The sequence below is a fragment of the Thunnus thynnus genome, chromosome 1 (assembly GCF_963924715.1).
Source record: "Thunnus thynnus chromosome 1, fThuThy2.1, whole genome shotgun sequence".
Lineage (NCBI taxonomy): Eukaryota > Metazoa > Chordata > Actinopteri > Scombriformes > Scombridae > Thunnus > Thunnus thynnus.
In genome coordinates, this window is record NC_089517.1 from 37,166,506 (window position 1) to 37,190,366 (window position 23,861).

General features: G+C 37.8%; 2 protein-coding genes across 3 annotated transcripts; one reads left to right on the forward strand and one right to left on the reverse strand.

The window, feature by feature from the left end:
- Positions 1-1,455: 1,455 nt before the first annotated feature.
- On the forward strand, positions 1,456-7,206 carry fgf19 (fibroblast growth factor 19). Of its 2 annotated transcripts, none has more exons than XM_067597036.1 (3): positions 1,456-1,992; positions 2,101-2,225; positions 6,052-7,206. In XM_067597036.1, the coding sequence occupies exons 1-3, from the start codon at positions 1,782-1,784 to the stop codon at positions 6,370-6,372; spliced, it is 657 nt and encodes a 218-aa protein (XP_067453137.1). In that variant the 5' UTR covers positions 1,456-1,781; the 3' UTR covers positions 6,373-7,206. The 2 variants fall into 2 exon arrangements, with proteins under 2 accessions (XP_067453137.1, XP_067453148.1); XM_067597047.1 differs by having other exon boundaries at positions 1,459-1,992; positions 2,101-2,204.
- A 6,867-nt stretch (positions 7,207-14,073) lies between these two features.
- Positions 14,074-23,067, reverse strand: zgc:153993 (uncharacterized protein LOC767645 homolog). The gene is made up of 6 exons (XM_067597025.1): positions 22,841-23,067; positions 20,200-20,248; positions 19,434-19,595; positions 17,899-18,031; positions 15,943-16,047; positions 14,074-15,812 (listed from the first exon to the last, which is right to left on the reverse strand). Exons 1-6 carry the CDS (start codon positions 22,908-22,910, stop codon positions 15,714-15,716), a joined length of 618 nt encoding a protein of 205 aa, XP_067453126.1. The 5' UTR covers positions 22,911-23,067; the 3' UTR covers positions 14,074-15,713.
- Positions 23,068-23,861: the final 794 nt, after the last annotated feature.

Here is a 23,861-nt window from a genome sequence, read left to right on the forward strand (position 1 = left end):
TTACAGTTTAACTTGTATGTAAATGCAACTCAGAGCATCGGAAGCACAGGCCAGAATGTGATAAGAGCGGAAAGAAGTCTGTTATTTTAGTGTGGAGTGACCCAGTCTCACAGCTCCGCTTGGATTCAGCCCAATCTGTAGACTTTACCCTGTCCACAAATAAAAAAATGTGCAATTTGACAGAATACATTTGGTAGCACTTTATGTAACGTAATTGTGCAACGTGATCATCAACGTAAGACATGCAGTCTATAGACATGAACCAAGGTCTGCTTAGACTGGAACTGTTCCTTCTGCCAGACTCTTAACTTACAACAACAAAAACAACATTCTTACTACTACTGTCACTGCTACTGCTTCATACTCCTGCTACTACAGCTACTACTACTACTGTTAAACCTTGTGCAACACTCATTATTACTGCTGCTGCTCCTACCATTACTATTTCTACTGATTTTTTTTGTTTTGTTTTGTTTTTTAATTAATGTTACTCCATCAGTATATTTTACTACCGCTACTATAGCAGTGGAAGAAGTATTCAGATCTTTACTTAAGTAAAAATATCAATAACACAATGTAAAAATACTCCATTAAAAGTAAAAGTGCTGCACTGAAAATATTACTTAAGTAAAATATGTAAATATTAAAAGCAAAATGTACCTAAATTATCAAGAATAAAAGTTCTCAACGCAGAACAAATCCCCCCTATACATAATATACTAATTATCTTATATTATTGAATATTATTATTGATGCATTAATGTAGCTGTTTGATGGTTGTAGTTGGTTGAGGTGGAGCTCATTTTAGTTAAACCTATAATGCTGCAATATATTATACAAGCTCATCATATGTTTTGTATGTAAAATATTAATTTGTAAAGTAACTGACAAATAAATGTGGGAAGTAAAAAGTACTATATTTCTCTCTGAAATGTAGTAGAGTAGTATAAAATACCATGTACTGGAAGCACTGAAGTAAAGTACTTGAGTAAATGCACTGCACTATACTACCATCACTACTACTAATAATAATGATACAGCATCAGAGGTAATGATGACTGGCTTCCATTATTGTAAACAGCAGTGTACAAGTTGCAGTAGTTGTAAAATGTATAATTTCCACAAATGTTGGTGCATATTTGAGGCTTTATTTATTTCTGGCTCTACTGGTTGACCTGCACAGACCTTTACTGCATGTGGCTTATATGTAGGTCTACTGGTATGGCTGAGGGAGACATGTTCACTACACTGAGCTATACCTGGAGTCAGTTTTCTGTAGAGGTCATCGGGGCAGATGCAGCCACCAGTTGTGTCCTGCATTGGGAGTTCATGCCAAAATCCTTTTTAAAAGTTTCCTCACTCCTCCTCAAAAAGGTATCAACTATATACAGGATGAGTGACTTGACTAAATCATTAGTGTCTTCTGGTACGTTCAGCATGCAAATTAATTACCAAGCAGAAATTTTCATCATTAAAGCTTCAAAATTTCAAATTCTTCCACAATATCTCCAGCAGGGAGGCAGTTATGAGTATCAGTGTCATTTTTTCACAGACCAGAGAGGGGCTCGAGTTGGGGCTCGACCGGGGCCAATGAGCTATGATCCAGTTGGATGTCGTGCAGGGGTGTGTTATGGTCTGCTTCTGGGAACTGGATTTGGGAAAGAGGGTTATCAGCAGCTGATAAGGGTCAAATTTAAAGGCTGGGTTGAGATGAGACTACCTTACTTCACACTGGAGTGGGGGGAGCAGCAACAGAGCGCTCACACAGGGTTTGAAGAATCATGAAACCGAGATTGGTCACTGTATCCGTTGCCAACCTGTTTTTTGCTATGGGACTTGTTTGCATGCCTCTATCGGATCAGGGGCCCCACATCGACCACGGCTGGGGCCAGGTGGTCCGCTTCAGGCACCTGTACGCCGCCAGACCAGGACTGCACCTTCTGATCAGTGGGGATGGGCAGATCCACGGCTCTGCGGACCAAACTCAGCACAGTAAGTCAAATATTTTTGACAAGCAACAAACTGTGATGCTTGTGAGTAAATTGATGAGTGGAGCAGTTTTGGTGGCATTTTTCACTCTGATGAACATTTGAACTGCAGGCCTGCTGGAGATCCGTCCTGTGGATCAAGGCTGTGTTGTCATCAGAGGAGTAGCAGCCGCACAGTTTCTCTGCATAGAGGGCGATGGGAGACTGTACTCATCGGTAAGGATTTCATATGACAAGGTGACAGCCAGTTTATCTCTGAATCTGTTGCTTATAAATCATTTTAAAAATGCAGTAATTGTTCATCTTGCAAAAGTTATTCACGAATCAATGTTCATATGTCTTCAGAAGTCACATGTCAGGGCGTTATTTTATTTAGCAAGTGAGGTAATTATCGCTGCAAAATGATTTATAATTAGACTGGATGTGAATAAATTGGTAATAGATCTACTATAGTGAATTGTATAATCATAATATCAACTTTTATTAAATACCTCAACTTGATTTCCAGTCTGTCTTTGACCTGTTTAAATGCTCCAGTTGCCCCAAATAATATGCGTCCCGTAAATATATCGCACGTGCATTATGTTCATCATATATGGTCTAATTGTAATAATTATCATACACTCATATGCTAATTATGTCCGTAGTGAAACATTTATACTGCAAATAGTCCAGCATACTGTATACAGATCAAAATGAATGTTTTACAATTCAAACAATTTAACACACATGTGAAATACAAAGCAGCTTGTAAATCAAAATATTCTTTATTATTTCAGATAAAACACAACAGAACAAACATCTGAATAAAGTGGGATCATATGGTGTTCACCAAAATGACCTAAATTACATAAGATATTGTGAGGCAAATAATATGCTTTAATGTAATAAAATAAATAATGAATGAGTGAAAATAATTAAATAATTTGATATTTAATAAGTGAATCAAGAATTTTTCAGATTAATGTGACTTTACCATTCACATTGACATTACTGGAGTTCAGTTTTATTTCATAACGTCTGCTCACGATTCTTTTCAGTTTAAATGTCATTTATCCCAGAAACACTTTTATTTCATAACATTTCATGACAGAGCCTCCTCACCTTTCAGCCAATCACTTCTCCCCTGCCTGTCAGCAGATGCCGCCCAGCAACTGCCCAGCACTCAAGAAAAAAAAGCCATACTCTTTATCTTTTTGAGCATTTTGTTCTTCCTGAGTTTCTTTTCACCGAGGAACATCTTTAAAAACACTTCTAGAAGAAATTCCAAATGAACCAGTAAGCTGCTGCTGCTGCTAACACAAGCTTTGCTCTGATGCTCAGAACAAAACCCAAAGCCAACAAACTTTGCTGGTTAGCTGTGTAGCACCTCTAGCCATGTTGAGCCAAATAAACAGACAGGTTACTTTGTGTCTGTGCCTGTATGGAGTGTGAACTGTGATCTTACTGCAACAGCAAATAAATAACTTCATTGATCATTGATAATAATGTGTTTTGGCTTTAACCTTGCTCAACAGTGTGTCAGGCGGTTCACTCTGCATGTCTAGATAGGGATGGTAAATAGAAAATGAATTAGCAGCCTTTAATGAATACAATTCGCCACAAGCCAAATACATTCATTGATTAAATGTCCCCAGCTTAAAGGTGGAGGTCAGTTGGCCAGAGCTAGTTCAGACATGGCTGTAACAACAGCAGGACAAGCGGCCAAATGCTGTTTGGGAGGTTCCAACTTCCCTATATTTGATCAATCAACTGCTTTCAGTGGTTACACTTCAGCTGACACTTCATCTGCTTTCATATCACATGTCAGCTGGTCTCTTGAAGCCCTCTTGAAGTGCATGAAGCTCAACTGAAGTTTCAACTCTTTTAAGTACTTTCACTTCAACTGACACTTCTTCACTCAGAGCTTACACCTAAAATTTTTACCTTGAAAATTCAACAACTTTCAGCACTTTCATTTTCACTGCTAGTCCAACTTGTATGGGCAACTTCCACTTCAACTTTAAACTCAGCCTTTCCACATTTCAGAAAACTTTGCATTTTCTAGTGTCATTCTTTAATATTGGCTGTTCTCATATATGATCCTACAGATCATATGTGAGAAACAGGGTGTCATTTCATAAATGGCACCTAGACTTCTCAAACAGTATGACTGCAAAAATGAAAATGAATTATTGCTCATAATTAGCCTACCTGCTGTTACAAGCTGGATAACAAAGTGGATGAATTGCACCCTTCAAAAACTTAGCAATGCACCTTAAAAAAAAAAAAAAAATGAAGCTTCTCTAAAATCCAGATAGAATGAATTGTGTTAAGAAAATCTTCAAAGGGTCCAAACAAATTTCTGTAGATGTGACTGACCACAAGACTCCTGCTTTCATATGTTGTTAATCAGCTTCCATGTTCGGAAAACTCTGCATGTCATTCATTCAAACAGTCGATCGGTTCATCAACCTTTGTCCGGTGTGGTGCAGGGTAGGATGTGTTTGCAAAGTAAAAAACTTGAATGAAAAGATCCAGCAGCAGCAACAACAACCTTGGCCTCTGGCTGGCTCTCTGTGGCCAAGGTAAACAGCTGTCGAAGAACTTGCAGAACCATATATGTATGTTTTTTTGATAAAAAGGGGCCTTCTGTCTAAAAACACCATTCATGCAATCCTAATGGAAGTTGCCATTCTAATTTGTTTTTAAACCTGTACAGATACGAGCACAGTATATATTGTATATTAGAAAACCAAAAGTAACATTGCAAGATGGGCCAGTATAGCACAAATAAATAAGAGTAAGACTCCAGCTGCAATTAAAAGTACATTTAAAATATATTTTGATGTTACAAAGACCACGGCCGAAGATTCCTGTGCTGGAAAACACAAATTACTGTAATTTATGAATTTGCACCATATCAGAGGAAAAAACGAAGTTCTTAAAGCCAGACTTTGACCCAGGGCCACTCATCAAGATCATGGCCTGTATTTATCAAAAATATGAATTACAGTTAGAGCCAACCCAGTAAAAAAATGTTTTTCACTGAGAGTGAAGAACAAGACACATTTATGTAGTGACTTTCTTAATTGTTACTGTTAATTTAGAAACAGCCCTGCGTAAAAAAAAAAAAAAAATACTGAGGGCTGAATTGTTTCAGGTACTTGTGAGACAATGAAATACGACCTCACACGTCCAGTCTAAGTAAGAGATTTATGAGTCTGAAGGCTTATCAGACACTAAAATGATGCAGAGAGGTTTATAATATGCAGAGACAGGATTTTACAACTCTGGGAAATGATCATGGCTCCAATTATTTTATCTTTTGTTACAAAAGTAAACAATAGAAATACAGTGTTCACACAAGTAATGTGAATGTGCACTTGTATTTGAGTGGCCAAATAGGCCTCGCTGGGTGACGTTGCATTACAGGAAGAGTTGAGCGTGGCTCTATGTATCTACATTGACTCCTCCTGATAAGCTCTTACGTCAAAGACATCCAGCTTTAGAGTAACCTTTAAGAGCAGCAGTGATTCATCACATGCATGACAATCAGAAACAAGGATTTACTTTAACTTCATCTGCCCAATTGTTGATTTAAAAAAGTAATAATACATGAAATTTAGTAATATATGCATATGATTTTAACTTTCAAAAGTTAACTTTTTTGTTAATTTTATTGGTGTGATGTATTTCAAATGTGAAATGAATTAACAATCTGATGTATTTATGATATATACACATACATAGTGATGAACTATAGCAAATTGACTGAAATGGAAACAAAAAGAGAAGCAAAGTGGAGTAAGGAGGACATTTAAAAATATATTTTATTATAAAAGTGATGGATTTTTACTTTTATCTTTCAGTCCTTAAATTTCACTTATTTTAATTTTAAGTCCAAAATTTCACTTTTAGCTGTTACTGATACAGGCTCAGGTACTTAAGCAGGACCCACCTGAATCATGTTAGTTGATACTGTATTTTAGTAGTGCATATTCCCATAATTCTTAAATTGCAATTGATGAAATTAAAAATAAAGTTTTAAAAAAATCTTGTGAATGTCCCCCATCTCTTACAGCACACCTACAGCAGAGATGACTGCACCTTCAGGGAGCAGATCTTGCCAGACGGATACAACATCTACGTATCTGACAGACACGGAGCGATGCTCAGTCTGGGAAACCACCGGCAGAGGCTGCAGGGTCGAGACCGCGGCGTCCCAGCTCTGGCCCAGTTCCTCCCCAGGATCAGCACCCTGGATCAGGCCTCATCCCCAGCACTGGAGGTCCCAAACCAGCCAGGGCAGAACACAGCACAAACAGAAGAACCTGTGGATACCATGAATTCCTTTGGAAAGCTCTCTCAAATCATTCACAGTCCCAGCTTCCACAAGAGATGAGATAGCAGCACTGAGACACCGGTAAATGGATGTTTCCTGGGGTGTCCTGCTTTGTCTGAAGCCTCAGACTGCATGTTGTAGAACCAGGGACCGACTGCAGGTCCAGCCTGCTCCAAACCCAGAGAGGATGCTATGACATCCTGCCAGCACTGTCCAGTCAGATATGACCGAACAGAATACAAGTGCAGAGTCCTGCAGAGTGGAGAGTGATACTCATACTGTGCTAATGTTTCATCCTCTCACTATCAGTAACAGTCCATGCATTTACTGAACACCTGGAGAGTGCAGCTCTTTCTTCCTGGAACAAAGCTCAGAGAGGGATGTGTTTGACATTCTGGTTTGTTTGGAATAAAGAGGAGGTGGCATGATCTGTAACAGTGCATTAACAAAGAATACTGCTTACAGAAACTGTGAAAAAGAAAAGAATGGCACAATAATAGTCAGGCAGCGCCACAGCATGATATTAAAGGAACACTCAGACATTCTGCCAAGTATTGCCCTTTCACACACAGAAAAACACATTTATATCCCAAAGTGTTCCTTTAACTCAACAAGAATCTCATGATATGCTGCTTCATTGAACCTAAGAGGGCTACCTGCAGATCAGGATGTTGGTAAACTTACTGCTTTAAAACATTACTGTAGTTCACTTTAAGATGACTTACAAAAAAAGACGGTATTGTCTTCTTGCTGTAGAATAGTATTGTTGTATTTATTGGTTATTTAAAATGTCCAGCAGTTTGAATGTGTACGCTTTATTGAAGGCATTGTGTTAGTGTTGCCTGTTTGCCTTGTTTGGTAGAAAATGTTTTGTAATAAAGTCATCATGATAAAGCAGAGTCATGTATGTCATTCATGCTTGATGAAAATAGATCAGTCATTTCTTAAATTCATATACATTTGAGCCTGTATCAGTCTTTATGCAGCATGAGACAGTGCTTCATACATTACATCATCTATTTTCTGGTCATTTTGGTTACAGGTACAATTATTACAACCTACTTACTAAGGATACAGGGAAGAGAATCAATGCTAAAAAGTCCACTTATTAATGATGCTGAGCTTTCAGCTGCATGTGCAGTAATTACTGGAACAACAAAGACTCTGAAGCCACCCCTACAGGTTGCCACATTAACACAATACAGAAGTGTTAAACAAAACAAAGAGACGATTGAAGCTGCAGTGCAGGACTTTTGTCTCCCCCTTCTGGCAGTGAGAGTAATTACAAAAACCCTGTTGACACATCCTCAGTTTACGTCATAGGCTCCACCATGACCTACTTCATTGCTACTGTTGCAGCTGTAAAATGGTGGATAAATTATTTTGAGCGTCACACAATCCCAGCAGAATTTGATCCATTTGGTCTCATAACAAGTCTAGAAGAGCGGGACAATTAAATTATTTTATCCCAGTTTGAGTTAGCAGAGAGCTAACCAGAAGTTAGCTGGCTCTGCCTGCCTGGCTCTGATGTTAGTCATAGAAAAAAACAAGCATTAAAATTATTTGATGGACAAAAAAATAATCAGCCACTATTTTGATAATTGATTAATAACGTAAGTACATTTTCAAGTAAATTGCCATTATTTTATGTTTCTAGCTTCCCAAATGTGAGAATTTTCTTGCTTTTCATTGTTTAATAAGTAAATTGAATATTTTGGGTTTTGGTGTGTTGGTAGGACAAACAAGGCATCTGATGATACTGTATCACCATTAATCAAAAAAAAAAAGTCAGCTTTATCGAAAATAGTCATTAGTTGCCCACATAGAGAGAGCTTTTCATACAATGCCCTGTGCTGCCAGGAGTTGAACCCAGGAAGGAGTCCCCTCTGCATACTTGTCCTGAGGCTGAACAAACCATCAACCACATAAGTCTTTACACCAGGACCACCTCAGCTTCAGGACACATGCACTCAGAAAATTAGACCAAACCAAATTATGATGAAAGAAAAAGAAAAATAAAGAGGTTACTGGACAGAACTAACAAAATCCCAGAACAAAATGGAAACATATGTAACCCTAAACAGAGGGTACACTGTGGCAACCTACCTGACCACAGTGTCTGATAGAAAACTGAGAAGAACACTGACTAAGTACAGACTGAGTGAACACAACCTGGCAGTGGAGGAAGGCCGGCACAGACAGACCTGGCTGCCCAGAGAGGAGAGATTGTGTTCTTACTGTGACCAGAGAGCTGCACTTCTTAACTCACTGCAACCAGTATCAAAGTATTACAGACCAATATTTTGAGAAAATAATAAAAATATTCCCAGAGTTTCTCTATCTAAGTGACTGGGAGAGACTTCCAGTCCTGCTGGGAGAGAGGGAGGACTGCTGTAGACTGGCAGCAAGACATATAGCAGCTGCCATGAGCTCCACACCTCTGTTATACCCCTGTCCCATATGGCTAATAATTAATGTTTATTCATTAATAATTCATTTGTTGTATGTTTTATATCTTATGTTACTCTTACCTACCTAGTTTGTGTAAATATGCTTCAGCAATGTTGTGTTGTATGCAGCCATTCTAATAAAGCCAATTGAATTGAATTGAGACAGAGAGAGAGAGAGAGAGAGAGAGAGAGAGAGAGAGATTTTGCACTCAGCACTGGAGTAACGGACAAGCTGCACCTGCTGCACTACAGTGTTTGATTTGCTGACTCATGACACATATATGGTTTTGTCCTCAACTCGAGGTAACTTTGTTCTGTTACTTTATTACTGTTTGCATAAGTTATTGTTTGTCTTGCTGTGCATTGTGTGAACATTGAAACGTGTTAGCTTAATGTTAATGTTATTGAGCTGTGCAAACATTAGCCGTAAGTTAGCTTGCAAGAAGGCCAGTTCATACTTATTGGTTCAGAAATAAAAGTTTCATAATGTTAAGTTGACGTTACCTGATAGTCTGGTCACTTGATAGCTGATGCTGAGTAACGTTACTTTGTTAAAGTTTTATGTTTAAAGTGTAACTGTTAGCTTGCTAGCTAATATACCTATGCCTTTCAAGAGCCACTCAGCTAGATCAAACATTCCTACAATTCATCATTGTAGGAATGTTTGATCTGGATAAGAACTTAGAATTGAATAGTTTAATATCGTATGTCTATATGTCTGAAAATGTTTGAAAAATCCAGTGTTACAATCTCACATTGCTTTTGTTTTCCATGCAACTCTACAGTGAATTTCACAGGATCACTAATCAAAATCTACCATTCTCCGTCTTTGCTGAAGGGTCAAAGACGAGACAAGCCTTTTTTGGGTCTGGATACATTAAATTCACAAAAAAGACACACATTTATAACATATTACATTGAACTATATTGTCTACTTTATCATTTCACTCATATTTGGAGAAAATGAAGTGGAAATATATGTATAAAATAATGTCATGAAGTGCAAAATTGTCATTCAGTGTAATGGTCTGAACTTCAATATCACTATTACATTTTTAACTAAATATATAAAATTCTAAATAAAAGTACACTTTCACTTTCTGGGCATATTTTTATGAGTGCTACTATTGTTATATTAAAAGGATTTTGCATTATTGTTTTGTATTGATATTAAAATCATCAGGGGACTTTTGTCCCAAATATTTGGTTCATTAGAGGTCATTCAGTGTAATGAGATCAAGAAGCCATTTTGAAATCATATCACAAACTGATAGTTGTGTGACAATCCGTTACATTAAATTAAATACTTGAATGTACTGTTACCTTTTGCTAAAACCAATGTACTACACTGTATATTTTAAGATTTTTAAATAAGGACATGATTAATGAGGTACATTTTGAGTAGCCATATACTCTTGAAATTTATTAAGGCATTGTTTGCCTACCTGTTATGCACAGTGAAAAACATTTACTGAATCAACATTTTATTTTCTGTGCAATAATTTATATTTCTAAACATTCTTGATTTAAGTCTCTAAGTTTTTCAACATGTTTTATTACACTAAGCAACATAAAGTGCTATCTTATTCTTGTGATAACTGCATTCTATAACACATTCATTGTTCAATAAAATATCAATTATTTGCCAGTTCAATACCTCACTGATGAATATAAAAATTGCCTTCTACGTTCTACTGTGTACCCTGTCGCCTGCCTTTGGAGCACTTCTGTATGTTACTTAATTTTTGCTGTGTAATGGGTGTGACATTATCTAGCCTTGAAAATACTGTATTCCCCCTTGCTTAACTGAATGTTGACTGTTAAATGTTAAAATATTGTTGTCTTAATTGCAAGACTGGTGTGAAGATGGTGCTTGTGTTTATTCTGAAATAGCCTTAAGTAAACAATGGGACAAAGGAAGGAATGAAATAGTTTGAGGTTTATATTGTGATTTAGCCCTCTAGTTGTGTTGTGGGTAATGTTAGTTCTTTTTCATTTAGGCTGGTTGCTATTGTTCATCAAAACTATATCATTTACAGTCAGGCAGAGATATACTATAATTTTAGTGGTAACATTTGTGTAAAGAAGATCCATTTAAGGTAGTTTTACTTAATTCAGGTAATTCTATTTGCACATTTTTAATAAGTTTGGAGAAATGCTACATATGAGTCTAAAGATACTTCTTAGTTTTAAGTTCAATGAACTCAGTGGAATTAGTACTATCAACTTTATTTACCAAAGTTGCCTTCACAATAAATACTTGTATGTAAATGAAAGAATTTTTCATGCTTAAATTGTTTGACTTAATAAACTTAAATGGTTCAAGGCCATCGGTTTCCTCAAACAGTTTGAGCTGAACTAACTCATCGGGTTTTACAGTGTAACGGACAGCAAAGCAGAGTTAAAGGAGAGTCAATACTGGACTTACATTCACCAGGTGAACACAAACACAACTCCAAATGACCACTAATGCAGCTCTGTGTCTGCTGGGTTTAAATAGGCAACTGTTAGCTAACATGTTCACCATATAAACTTGAAAAGGTGATATGTCAATGTTGTGTTTACAGCATGTTTCCTGTTGAATATGTTTTTTCAGGACGAGACAATTTGTCATCATTTCAAAAAAAAAAGATAATTCATTTTAAATAGTAATTGCTATGTCTGAGTAGGCTCGCTTGCTACAGTTGTTTCCTTTTTAAAGGAAATCCCTCGGCCCAATCCCAGAAAAACTGGACCTGACAGAAAAAGCCTTTAAAGTTTTTTTCTTTTTGGATTTTACATATTCAATTCAATTAATTGTATTATTTCCCAGCCTGAAGGCCTATATACTGTTTCAGAGCTATCTCCACACTGCCAGGAGTACAAAACCTAGTGGGGGAGTGACAAAACTTAACAGGTTTGCACACTTCGGTGTATTTAGAAGTGAAAACTTGGGACTGTTGGTGAAAACTGGGACAAGAGAGAAAAGTCACTTCATGTCAGGGCTTTCATTTGGAAAGACAATTCAAAAACACCTTGATCATCATCTTCACCTGGGAAGTTCCATCAACATGATTGCCATGTGAGCTACTCACTAAATATCCTGTGACCTGGTTGACTCAGAACATTTACACAACAAGCAATGAATGGAAGAATTTTTTAATGTATTTACACAAATAGAGTCCAAGCATAAAATTTATATTTATAACAATAAAATATCCTTATGTCACCTTAATAAACACCACAAAACGGCATATAAATATGAGTTCCCTCTGAAGAGTACACAATGGTTTAGGTAGCAAAAACCCTTGACAACAGCTCACATGGCACTAGATAACACCTGGGCCTGCTGCCAGCCTCAAACTGTCCCCATATCAAATCATCCCACCCTTTCACATTGGAATAAGTATAGCAGTAGTTAATATAATTACTCCTTTATCTATAAACCAGTTATACCAAAGAGCAATAGACAAGGGTTTCTCCTACTCTAAAAAGGCTATTCCTCCTCCTTATATGTGCACTTATCTGATAACTTAAAAATGTAAATAGATTATTACAAATTTAAAGACAAAAGGACAAAATTGCAGTTTTTCTGCAACAGTCACAGAGGTTTTACAGGTTACCAGCATCAGTTAATCCACTGAAGAAGTGTGTGTGTGAAAATAAAGTGTAAATACTGTACACAGCAACCCAGCTGGATAAGGATCATTAGTTTATGAAGTTGGGTGAGTAAGCCAGTTCTGTAATGTTGTAGAGCTACATATGTCTCACAGTTCATCATCTCACTGAGGAGTAAGATCAGACCACACTCGTGTGGACACATTTGACAACACTGCTTACATTTAAAAATTAAAAAAAGGAATTTCCATCCACATTTTATCATTTTAAGATTGTTCTCTAAAATATTACAATTCACAGTGGAGGACAAATGGAGAAGACAGATGTTAAGGACCCCTCCAGAGATGTATTCAGACATAAAAAAGACTCTGCTTGGAACAATGTCTGATATGTTTACTGCACAAAAAAGTATAATTACCAATTTAAAATCCTTAAAATTACATTTACTCCTTCTCCCTCATTAAAAAATCCATAAACCATGAAAATGCAAATATTTTTCATCTCAGAATTCAACTGCTGAGCACAAGATGTCTCCTACTTCACTGTAAAGTCCATTTTCAGTGTATGTGGCCTGTAGGCTTCAGGTTTCGACAACACACTTGTGTAAGTTTCATACTGGACCCTAGTTTGCTTCCAAACTAGTTGTGATGTCATAAATCCTGCTTATAGGCCCGCCCCTTAAAATTGGATTTTCAATGAGCACAGAGAAACTTTTCACTTTCAGCAGATGAATGTAAAAACAGCCTTTTAGTGTCAAACTCTGCACATAGATCGTTCTGTACGGTGAAGCTCAAACATTCAACTGAAGGAACGAGAAGAAAAACGTGTTTTTGAGTGGAGGAGCACTTTAAGTCTCTTCTTCTTTCAGTTGTCAAACAGAAAGGAGTATGATTGTCCAAATGGTCTGCTATTGTTAGGTGGCTCCTCCATTCACTATCAGCAGCTTGACATTTGTTCTGTTGCCTTTGCCCTTTTGTTTATTACTTAAGTCAAACAGAATAAAGTTGCTCTCATTTACATCTTTCTATTTATTTGGACTGCATGACACAATGATTTGATCCTGGGTCACAAACCTGCTAACCAGACTTAGCAGCAGTTTCTGGGCTGCTGCATTGACTTCTCCAGTCAAACCACTATTTTATACTCATGCAGTTGGCTGACAATATTTGTCACATATGACCGGGAGCTCATCACAGAAAGACAGAGGCAACAGAAATGAGCTTAACACTGCTGGTATGGCCAACGTCTGTGAATGATACATCATTGCTTTCAAAAACCTGTTTCTCCTCTCCACACTACAGCATTACAAAAGTCTTCACATTTTGTTAACGGGGACACAAACATTGAACAAACAGCTTTTTTATACCTTTGCTAGTAAAGTATATGATGTTAATGTTAACGTGGATCTACTAGCTAGATACTTGAGCCAGTGTGCTATTCAGACGTGTTCACAGTAAAGTGATGGTTATGCATACAATAGTTAATTAGCTAATAAAATGACCCTCTGTAAACACCAGCAATGAAGTGAATATTTCATTGTCTAAAATAGGAGAATTCACCAAACCACCACACTGCTTCTTTGGTAAAAACTCAAAGGTACAGTACTGTTTACATAAAAACTTAAAGGATAGGTTCACATTTTCAAGTCTGTCTTAAAGCATTAGTCAGGTGACCAAATGGTCATTGAAACAGGTTTTATTTGTTGTAATCATTCCTCCTGTTCATACTGGCTATTAAAAGATCACTTTCTAATGTGCTTCCAATGGAAGAGATGTGGAACACAGAGTTGCTCTGTGTAAAAATACATTCCAGCGTTCACTTGAAGTTCTCAATACAAGGCTTCAGCAGTCCAAGGTAGACAAATCAAGTGGGTATCATCTAAATTTACAGTCTTGCACAGGCTGCAGTGGAAGGATAGCAGTAACACATACACTCAAACTGTTTTAAGAGGGGACCTGTTTCAGTCCAATATCGAGAGGAAGCAAAACATGTTTCAGTGTTCATAAGGGTACCTGAATATTGTTTTAAGACAGAGTTGAACCTATCCTTTAAAGGAGGGGAGTTAAAAAGAAACATTTCAGCGAGAAACACCCAACAACAAGTTTATATTCTTTTGCAAGCTGAATTTTAAGATTACACTTATAATACATTAAGCAATTTAAACTAGTTCGTTCTAAGATTCTGGGTGAATTTCCGATGAATTCGGCACTGTGATGTATTGTTTGTTGCAACAACGAGGCATTTCGAATTAGTATGTCTGACTGACTTCTTAGCAACTGAGGGTGAGGCTCACTGCTAACTGATAAACACATGATTTCTCAGAGAAATGTTGAAATAATTAAAACTAATGGCATTAACTATGTAATTGTTACATGAGTCAGCACACTTTCACACAAGGGTATCATTAAAAGAAAACTTTAAAGTGGGAAATTATTCATTTCTTAAACCAGCCCATCCCAATGTGCAACTCTTTTGAATTCTGCTGAGACAGATAAGTAGAGGTCTAACTTGATTATCTACCTGAACTCAACATGGACCTGTCCATTAATTAAAACAGTCAACAAAAGGTAGTTCACTCTCAGTTTGCTGATGTGCTACTTCTAGTATGCTTCAGGATGGTGTACAGTACTTGCCCTTGTTAAATTATCCAGCTCACGTTTTAAAAATGCAACCTCTGAACTGATACACAGCAAATAGCCAACATGGCTGCCTCTTGCCAACATACAATTTTCTTAAAGGCACAGGTGCAAGATAACGCGATGAAGCTACAGCACATCCAGGTCAGTACTTTGTTAAATTTTGATTGGCTGACTTACGATGCAGTATATGCTGTTGATGTCATCAGACTCTTCTTCATGTCCCATCAGGTACAATCCAAATTTTGCTGACCTGCTGAAATTTAAGTTGGACCCCAATCAGAACCTATGTGGACTAGAAAGAGTGGACCTGAGACCTGGTTCAGGTAGGGTCATGTCCTCAGGTCTATGTGAAGATGTGTACAGCTACATCCATTATTCATAAATACCATCATCTGTTGGCAGAAATGCTGCCGTAGGGTGTGCTGCTGCAGCTCTTGTAATTCCATGGAGGATATGGAATAGTTGCTGGTGAAGGCAGACGGAGAGGCCCGGCAGACAGCTCCTTGTACATGCATTTTTTTGTTCTGGGAAACCTGAGAAGATAGGAGGTGTTCTCCCTCGTTGTACAGTGCTTGGCCTCCTCTGGTTTACAAGATGGAGGCTGAGGAGTGGTTGTTATTCATGTCTAGAAAATGTCTATCAAAAATGAATACGGTGTGTTTATCCAGGGGCTGGGACTGCAGCCCTGGTTGTGAGGGTGTGAGGTCTGATGCTCTCAGCGTGTCCTCCTGTAGTAAACAAAGGTTGCCACCAATACTACTGAAGCTGCTATGGCTACTGTCCTCCACCGAGAAATGCCATTGATCACCCCTTCCTGGAATGAAAAAGAAAGCAAGATTAAGAGCTTTGGACCCAAGTGACTAGTCCATACTTATAAACCACAAAGTCTTAAAGCAACATTTCAAACATTACTGACAGATTTTTATGGACAATGAATGACTCACCCAGCCTCCCTGCTGAACAATCCAGGAGTAGAGCCTCTCTCTGATGACCTGGAGAACCCAGCTGATGACTAGTCTGATGTTTTCTAGATGGTTGGTGGTCAGTGCCTTTAAGAGACCAAAACCAAAACACCAGTCAGAGTAAGTTTTCAGGGATTTGTGTGTAATGTAAAGCCTCTTTCACACATAGTTCCCAGTAAATTACTGGAATAACCTTTCAGGCACCTCTAGTGATTTTCACTATTCACACATGCAGCTACATTCAAGAACATTTCCGTCTTGCACCTTTTCACACGTCATGGCAATGCCGGAATAGATGGGGCAAGGGAGAGTCCAGCAGACGGCGGTAATGCAACACTTATGGATGCCAGCCGCCATAAAACTCAACAGAAGAAGAGGGCGAAACTCATGAAACTCAGATCAAACTTTCAAACTAGGAAGTTTAGTCGTAAAAAGGAGAAAGTTTGTGACGCGGCTGCCATGTTGAAAACAGACGAACAGACGAAACCAAGCACCACCCAACTCGCAGTACGTCACCCACACATCCAGTCTTGTGATTGGTTCACTCGCTCCGTGTGGAAGCGTCAGATGGATGTAACCCTTTATGTGCTTGTCCCTGCAATGTTACTGCTTTCACTCACAACACAGAAGTACTACATTTTGCCTGAAATGTTACTAGGTCTTCAGGTGGGAAATTGGCGGTACAGATTTCCCTGAATATCAATCCTTCCTCCCATTCACACATGACCCCATGCAGGAAATGTTCCTGAACATTTCAGTGATAGACTGCATGTGTGAAAGCAGTTTAAGAATGAAATCCTTAAATTATCCACAAGTGAAGCTCTGTTCACACAGAAATGTGCCACTTTTTGAACACAGATTTGAAGTGCAGGATGAGTGCCCACATGTGTTGGGGGAGCACTGCATGTTTTTTGTCACAGGGTGCAAGGTAGGAGCCAAAATAAACAGTGTGTCCACAAAGTCATTTAAAAGTGGATGTGAAGCTTATATGAGACTTCAGCAGTCTGAGTTAGTCATATGAAGTGGATATCTGACACATTTACAGTCTTTTTAGCATCAAATGTGGTGGAAGTATAGTAACAAAAATAGGGACTTTGATACTAAAAAGACTGTAAGGTTGAAAGATATCTACTTGATTTGACTCATTTGGATGCTGAAGCTTCATATTAGCTTCAGATAAACTTTTAAATACGTTTTTACACAGAAGGAGGACTGTGGATTTAGTCCCCCATCACTTACATTGTAAGTACATTATGAAGAAATCTTCTAATGGTCAGTATGAACAGGAGGAATGATTACAGCAAGAAAAACATGTTTCAATGTTCATTTAGGCTCTTGGCTGTTGTTTTCAGACACTCTAGAAAAATCGTGAACCTGTCCTTTAATTAAGAACAAAAAGTGAGTGATTATTGCAGCTGTAGAAAGTTGTGAAGTGCTCCCAGCTATTTTGGGCGAATCATCAGTTCAAAAGATGAACAACTGCATTGGAAAATAACTAGTTCTTTGATAAAAAGTCAAAGGGACTGTGGACATAGAAAATGTTGAGGTAGAAGTTAACTACGACGTCTAAAGTGCATTTCGGCAAGAAACATCTAATAACAAAGCTTAAAATTCTGTTACATGTGCAGCTAATGGCAGTCGGAAGCTGTGCCACTCTGATGCGCACCTCTGACTTGCTTCTTCTCCACAGCAATGGCAGCTGAGGCTCATGGGTATTGTAGTATTTTGAGGCAAAAAGTCAAAAATATTTAAAACTGGTGGTCATAACATAAACCTAAAGGATCGCAACATTATCCGGGAGAGTCCCATGTTTCTATGTTAAGTAATACTGAGGATATCATTGAAATAAAAACTGGGAATACAGAATGGAGGAACACTGTGGGCACCAGCGTCCCCTCTGTCTTCCCAGCTGTGTGAGAGGTCTGTTCAGTGCGTTACCCTGTGTATGAGTCTGTAGGCCAGATGGAAGAGAGCCACCACTCGACCCCAGTTGATCCCGTCAGCAAAGATGCTCCTGGCTACCTTCATGAAGATGTCCTGAGCACAATTACCCTGAACCTGGTTGATGAGTCTGATAGGAAGAAATGGACAGATTGAAAATGTAACAATGGTCGTAGTAGAGGTGTGCACTGGCTTTTGATGAATTTCATGATATTTTTGGCCATAATATTTGTAGCATGAACATCTGATATTAGAACATCCCTGGTTCACAGTTCAACAGTCCCATTTGCGTTCATACTCATAACATGTTCATCTTTCCCTGCACATTAAAGGCTACTGAAACCTTTATTCATTAACTGCTCTTCTAGCAAGGTTCTAGTAAAAATCACAAGTCAGAATGCACTAGGGCTGCACAATTCATTGAAATATGATGATATATATATGTTTGCATTAGTAAGAGATCCACTGCATCAAAACAAATGCTCCCCATTTCTCCCTAAGCTGCATCAACAAATGACAAGTGTGCATTAGTAACACTAAGTGACAATTTGTGAGCAGAAATTGGGGGGCAGGATACTGATTGAATAAATCTAAGAGACAGAAAAGTAAAAAGTGATGAAAGAAAAGGCTCTTTAGAGATAAAAAAATAACGTGTCAGAGTTTCTGGAAACACAGTGACAGTGAGGAAGAACAAATGTCCAACCACAGTTCTGACAAAAAGTGCCATAAAAAGTCGTGTGCTGTCTGCTGTGTGGAACTGGATTCAGAGACAGTATTGCCAGTCAAAAGCACCTCATTACTTCACACACTAATTAGTACAAGAACCTAAAAGGTCAAAAAGGCCAATAAAACTTCTGCAGACAAGACTACAGAGGCTAAAAGTGAGCAGCCTGTTCATGTTCATGTTGTGCTACCTGCTCTGATGTTAATAATCAATGTCCAGCAGCAGTTGAGGCAAAAATACATTTTTTAAAAGCTGAAATATTGAATTATACATGAGCCTAACTGTTTGTTATTATCAGGTTAAATCTGGCTACAGGTAAACTGTGTGTGAGTTTTCTTCAATAGGGCTCTACAGAGTAGACAACACAAAGATATTCTTAAATATTCTTAAATTTATGCATATGAGCTGTCTGTTTTAGAAGAAGCAGTGCATCATTTACTAGCAGATAATAATCATTTAGCTTGTACTGTCTGCATGAAGATAATATGGATGGCAAAAAACATGTTTTCATAAAAAAAAGTGTCCCTACAAAGAGTGAGACAAAGAGTGAGCAAAAGCCTCAGTCACACAAACAAAAGTTTGTGCATTATGTAAAACGTGTCTCATATTTAACACAGTCTAAACAAGAGACAGGTTTTACACTCTGCTTCTGCTCACAACAGGTATGTATAGTAAATGACAGGGTTCGATTGTGTTCAAGTGTTTGAATACTCAAACCGCAGACTGACATTCAAACACAGTGATCGTTGTTGACCAATAAAATCCTGGACAGACAAGAGCACATCTACTGGATCTGTCTGCAGCTTACCGTTGGAGCTCAGCGTTCTTGTTCAGCTCATCTGCAATCTTGAGCAGCTGTTCCACCACTTCTTTGATTTGTGGATCCTGTTGTTCATTTGGCCTTCCTCCCAGATCCTCAGAGGAGACATGCCGAACAGGGTCCTCCGTATTTATGCGCTCGATCACGTACCTGCAACAGCGAAAACTGCTTCACCAAGGGCATACCACCAACACTTCTACTAGCAGGTTACAAGCCAAGCAAACGCTGATCATCATACAAACATTACATATATTCATACATTTTATTCATCATCTTATTAACTAAAACCTCTCTGTGGTCTCTCAAGAGAAATATGGTGGGGAGGAAGACGGTAATATAATATAACTGTGTGTTTTGACAAAGTGGTTGTATTAGGATTTATAATATATAGTGATTCCAGCTCCAGTAGCAACATGGATAACCCTGCTGCCTCGCGACAGCTAATGTAGCGTTACTTTTTGACTGAAAGTAACCTTTTTGTGGCTGTTGTAATTTCTCTAAAGTGTAAAAATTTTACACATCATGCCGAAACTAAAATTTGAATTACTTAGGTATATGGCTCAGCTCTATATGGGCTACGCATCTCACGCAAGTTTACAGTCTCTGCAAGTAGATTTTCAAACACCCTGACCCTGACCCTAACCCTAATAAACTATGAGTTGGTTAAAATGTAAAGTATACAATTTGCAATAAACTGACTAGCGTGAAAAAACACAGGTATGGTCCTTTAACAAGCTGTTAAGACAAGACTTACCCTCTGAGGACCACCGCCCCTATCTCCATGATGGGATCGTCAATGACATCTGGAACAATGAGAGGATGATTATCACTCACAGTTATTTCATTATTATCTGCGTTGTTTGTGAAATTTTCAGAAAGGCATAAGAAAGTAATGTCATTTTCTTTACATAGACAAAATATTCCTTACATTTATTAGGTGCATCTCTATTAATCTGTTTTTTTTCACATTTTCAATTTGCACATCAAAAAAAATCTCACAAGAAGAAAATAAAGTTCTCTTCCACTGAAGAGATGAAAACATCAGACGTGTGGAGTGATTAGGAGACAGGAGCGCATGCAGCATCATGTTTTCTACTTGATTTTCCATCGTTTGCGGTTTGACTGACACTCTCATTCATCATTTCATTGAGTCCTCTTTTTGTGCAATTGTTTAATGGCACCAGACTTTATTTATTTTGATGAACCAGCTCCTAATATTCATAGAACAGTAAGTGGTAGTAATAATGCATTAATGTGCTTTAGAAGCTTTCCTGGAAAGCGAGTTAACATTTGCATTACATTTGGATGGAAACATAGCTAATGTTTGTTTGAGGTTTTATAGCTGATGTTTCTATGTTTAGTACAGCGTCCTGTACTACTCACTCTGCAAAAACTGCAGTATAAGTGTACCACTCATAAGAGGGTACACTGGAAGCTGTCAAATATTTGCACAATCCTTACTGGGAGTGATGGTTTGCCTTCCAGCAGCAAGACAGTGGCAACAGCAGTGCAGGCCTGAGGAAATCATTGCCTGGAGCGTCATATTTAATTAGCCTACTGGTTTGGCATGGTGATATTTTTATTGCAGGTAAATACTAACATGACTAACTGAATACAAAAGAAAACATGTAACTGTGATTTGCCTTGAGTCACACTATTAGTGCTCTTTGGTTACTGTATTTTTCCACCACTACATTAAGAGAGGTCCGGATGTAAATACACACTACAGAGTGTAAATGGCAAATCTCTACCATGACTTTCATCCACACCACAATTTTGGAATTCTAGTTTTCAGCAGATTACGTGCAGTGCCTTAGTAAAATATTATTCATTATATTAATAACTACAGTTTGAATTTTCCAACATTTATTAACAACACTAGAGCTGCAACGATCAGTAGACTAATTAATCAGTCGACAGAAAATTAATCAGCAACTGTTTTGATAATTTAATAATTGCTTTAGCCTTTTTTTTAAGCATGAATAGCAGAAATTTGCTGACTTCAGCTTCTCAAATATGATGACGCAATCTTTGTCTTTGTCATAAATAAAGTTAAACTGATTATCGTTCGGTTTTGGACTATTCGTCAGAGAAAACAAGACACGATGATTACATTGATTAATCAAGAAAATTTTCCGCAGATGAATCGATAATGAAAATAATCATTAGATGAAGCCCTAAACAAAAATATGAGTGGGTGCAGTAAACACCAGTAAAATATTAGAAAATAGATATAACAAGGAGATTATATTTAATGTTTTATTTATAAAACATTTATAAAGATACTTTCCTTATGTCTCACAGAGCTACAGATTATATAGAGACTTTATGTAACTTTCAAAGAATCATTGTAACGAGATACTTCATCTAAAAACAATGATCTATGAATGTGAAACTTGCTCAGTCATAGCAGAATGAATCATGTCTTTGATCGAGAGGACTACAATGTCTGTTACTACTGTAGACAAAATATACATTATAATAGTGTGATATTTAAATGGACAACGAGTCTTTTTTCTTTTATAATTGCTATAAATCTTTATAAGATCATCTTTATAAATCATCAGTAAAATCCTCACATATGTAGTATTATATAATCATATAGGCTATATATTTGCTGTCAAAGTTTCTCTTTCACATTAGTCTTCGCGTGACGTCATCTTCACCTTACACTATCGGCGGTAATTCCGCCCTCGTCTTTTAATAGCAAAATAAAGCTGTCATCGTTGTTTGTCAGTCATGTAGCTCTTGGTGGTAATTGCTCTCATGTTTGCTCATGTTTTCAGAAGATATTGTTCATATTGTACATCAAATAGAATCTGAAACTTCGTCCAAACTTGTCAATAACACGCTGACTCATACGGTCTGGTTTATTACCTTGTTTGTCACACGAAAGTTATCTGACCGGACAAAAATAAGGCCTCTACAGGTCTTTATATCAGAACCAACTCAGTTCAACACTCACCAGCTTCTCTCAACAGTCTGAACCGAAAGATGGTTCAACCAGCAGCGATGAGCCGGTTTTAAAATACACGATTCTGCTGGGTTTTTGGATTATACCGTCTAATTTATAGATTATGCAGTGTATAGATTATACAGTTAACGGATTAACAGAAGGTCATAAAAAGCCACCACCTAGCCACACAAAAACATCACTTTAACCAGGTTGGTTAAAGTCTGGCAGGTATGCGGTTAACGTAACCAGAACAGCTGGCTAAAAGTTCAGACCTGAAATACTCATCCGGTCTCTTTATTCTTCATCAGTGGCCTAAATGTGTTTATACAGGACCTAGCTCACTTTTAAATATAATATTCATGCTGTTGAGAGGAGTTTAGTCAGATTTGGTGAATATACAGCTCGGTTAGTTAACGTTAGTGAGTTAACATTCACATACCTTCCCCACCCACGGCACCCTGAGGCTCCTGCTCTCCTTCTTGTTTCTCCGTTTCTCTGCTGTCAGCCATGGCTCTTCTGTCAGCTGGGAGCGAACAACGACAGGATAGATGTTTGATACTAACATGTAACGCGGGCTCGGCCGAATAAAACTCTAGTCCCGGATGTGCCCCTTCCGTGAAAACTTTAAGCCTTCCACAGAAGAACAAGGAAGTAACACGGAAACGCGCAGCCGCAACCGGCTGGCACGCCTCGTTTTTTACCATGGATGTACACATCCAGGGATTTTACCCTATAACATCCAAAAAACATAACCAAGTCACGTTCAACTCTCTTGTCACAACATGATCTCACTGTTGTAGCAGGTATTCATCATCCCCGCACACTACTGTGTAAGAGTAATGAAATATGATGATGATGAAGATGATATATGATCTGTGGGATTCTCACAAATTCTGTGGACCAAGTGAAAACATTTCTCGTGATAACCACAACTGAGACATATACCTGACTTTGTCTGCTGGGAAAGAAGTCTTACATTTATTCAATCAGTATAAACTGCGTTATTATAAACCTGCTATTAATACTTTTTACTTCAGTCATTATTCAACTGAGATTATGGCTGCGACTAACAATTATTTTCATTTTGCATTAATCATTTTGTCTATAAAATAGTGAAAAATGACCAAACTGATGAGTTCAAATGTTTTGTTTTGTCCAACTAATCGTCCAAAGACATTCAGAAAAACATAAAGACCTCACATTTGAGAAGCTGGAACCAGCAAATGTGCAGCATTTTTGCTCGTAAAATTATTAAAACAATGATTCAATTACCAAAATAGTTGGTAATTAATTTTCTGTCAGTTGACTGATCAATTAATTAAAAATCAAATAGTTTGGTGTGTTATATTTGTTTATCTATCGCTTTAGATTGGGCCAGTAATCCCTGCACACTCTTCTTGTGCAGATAATTTGGCACAGGTGTGACTAATGGTGTTAATAATAACTGCATTCCATTTCTG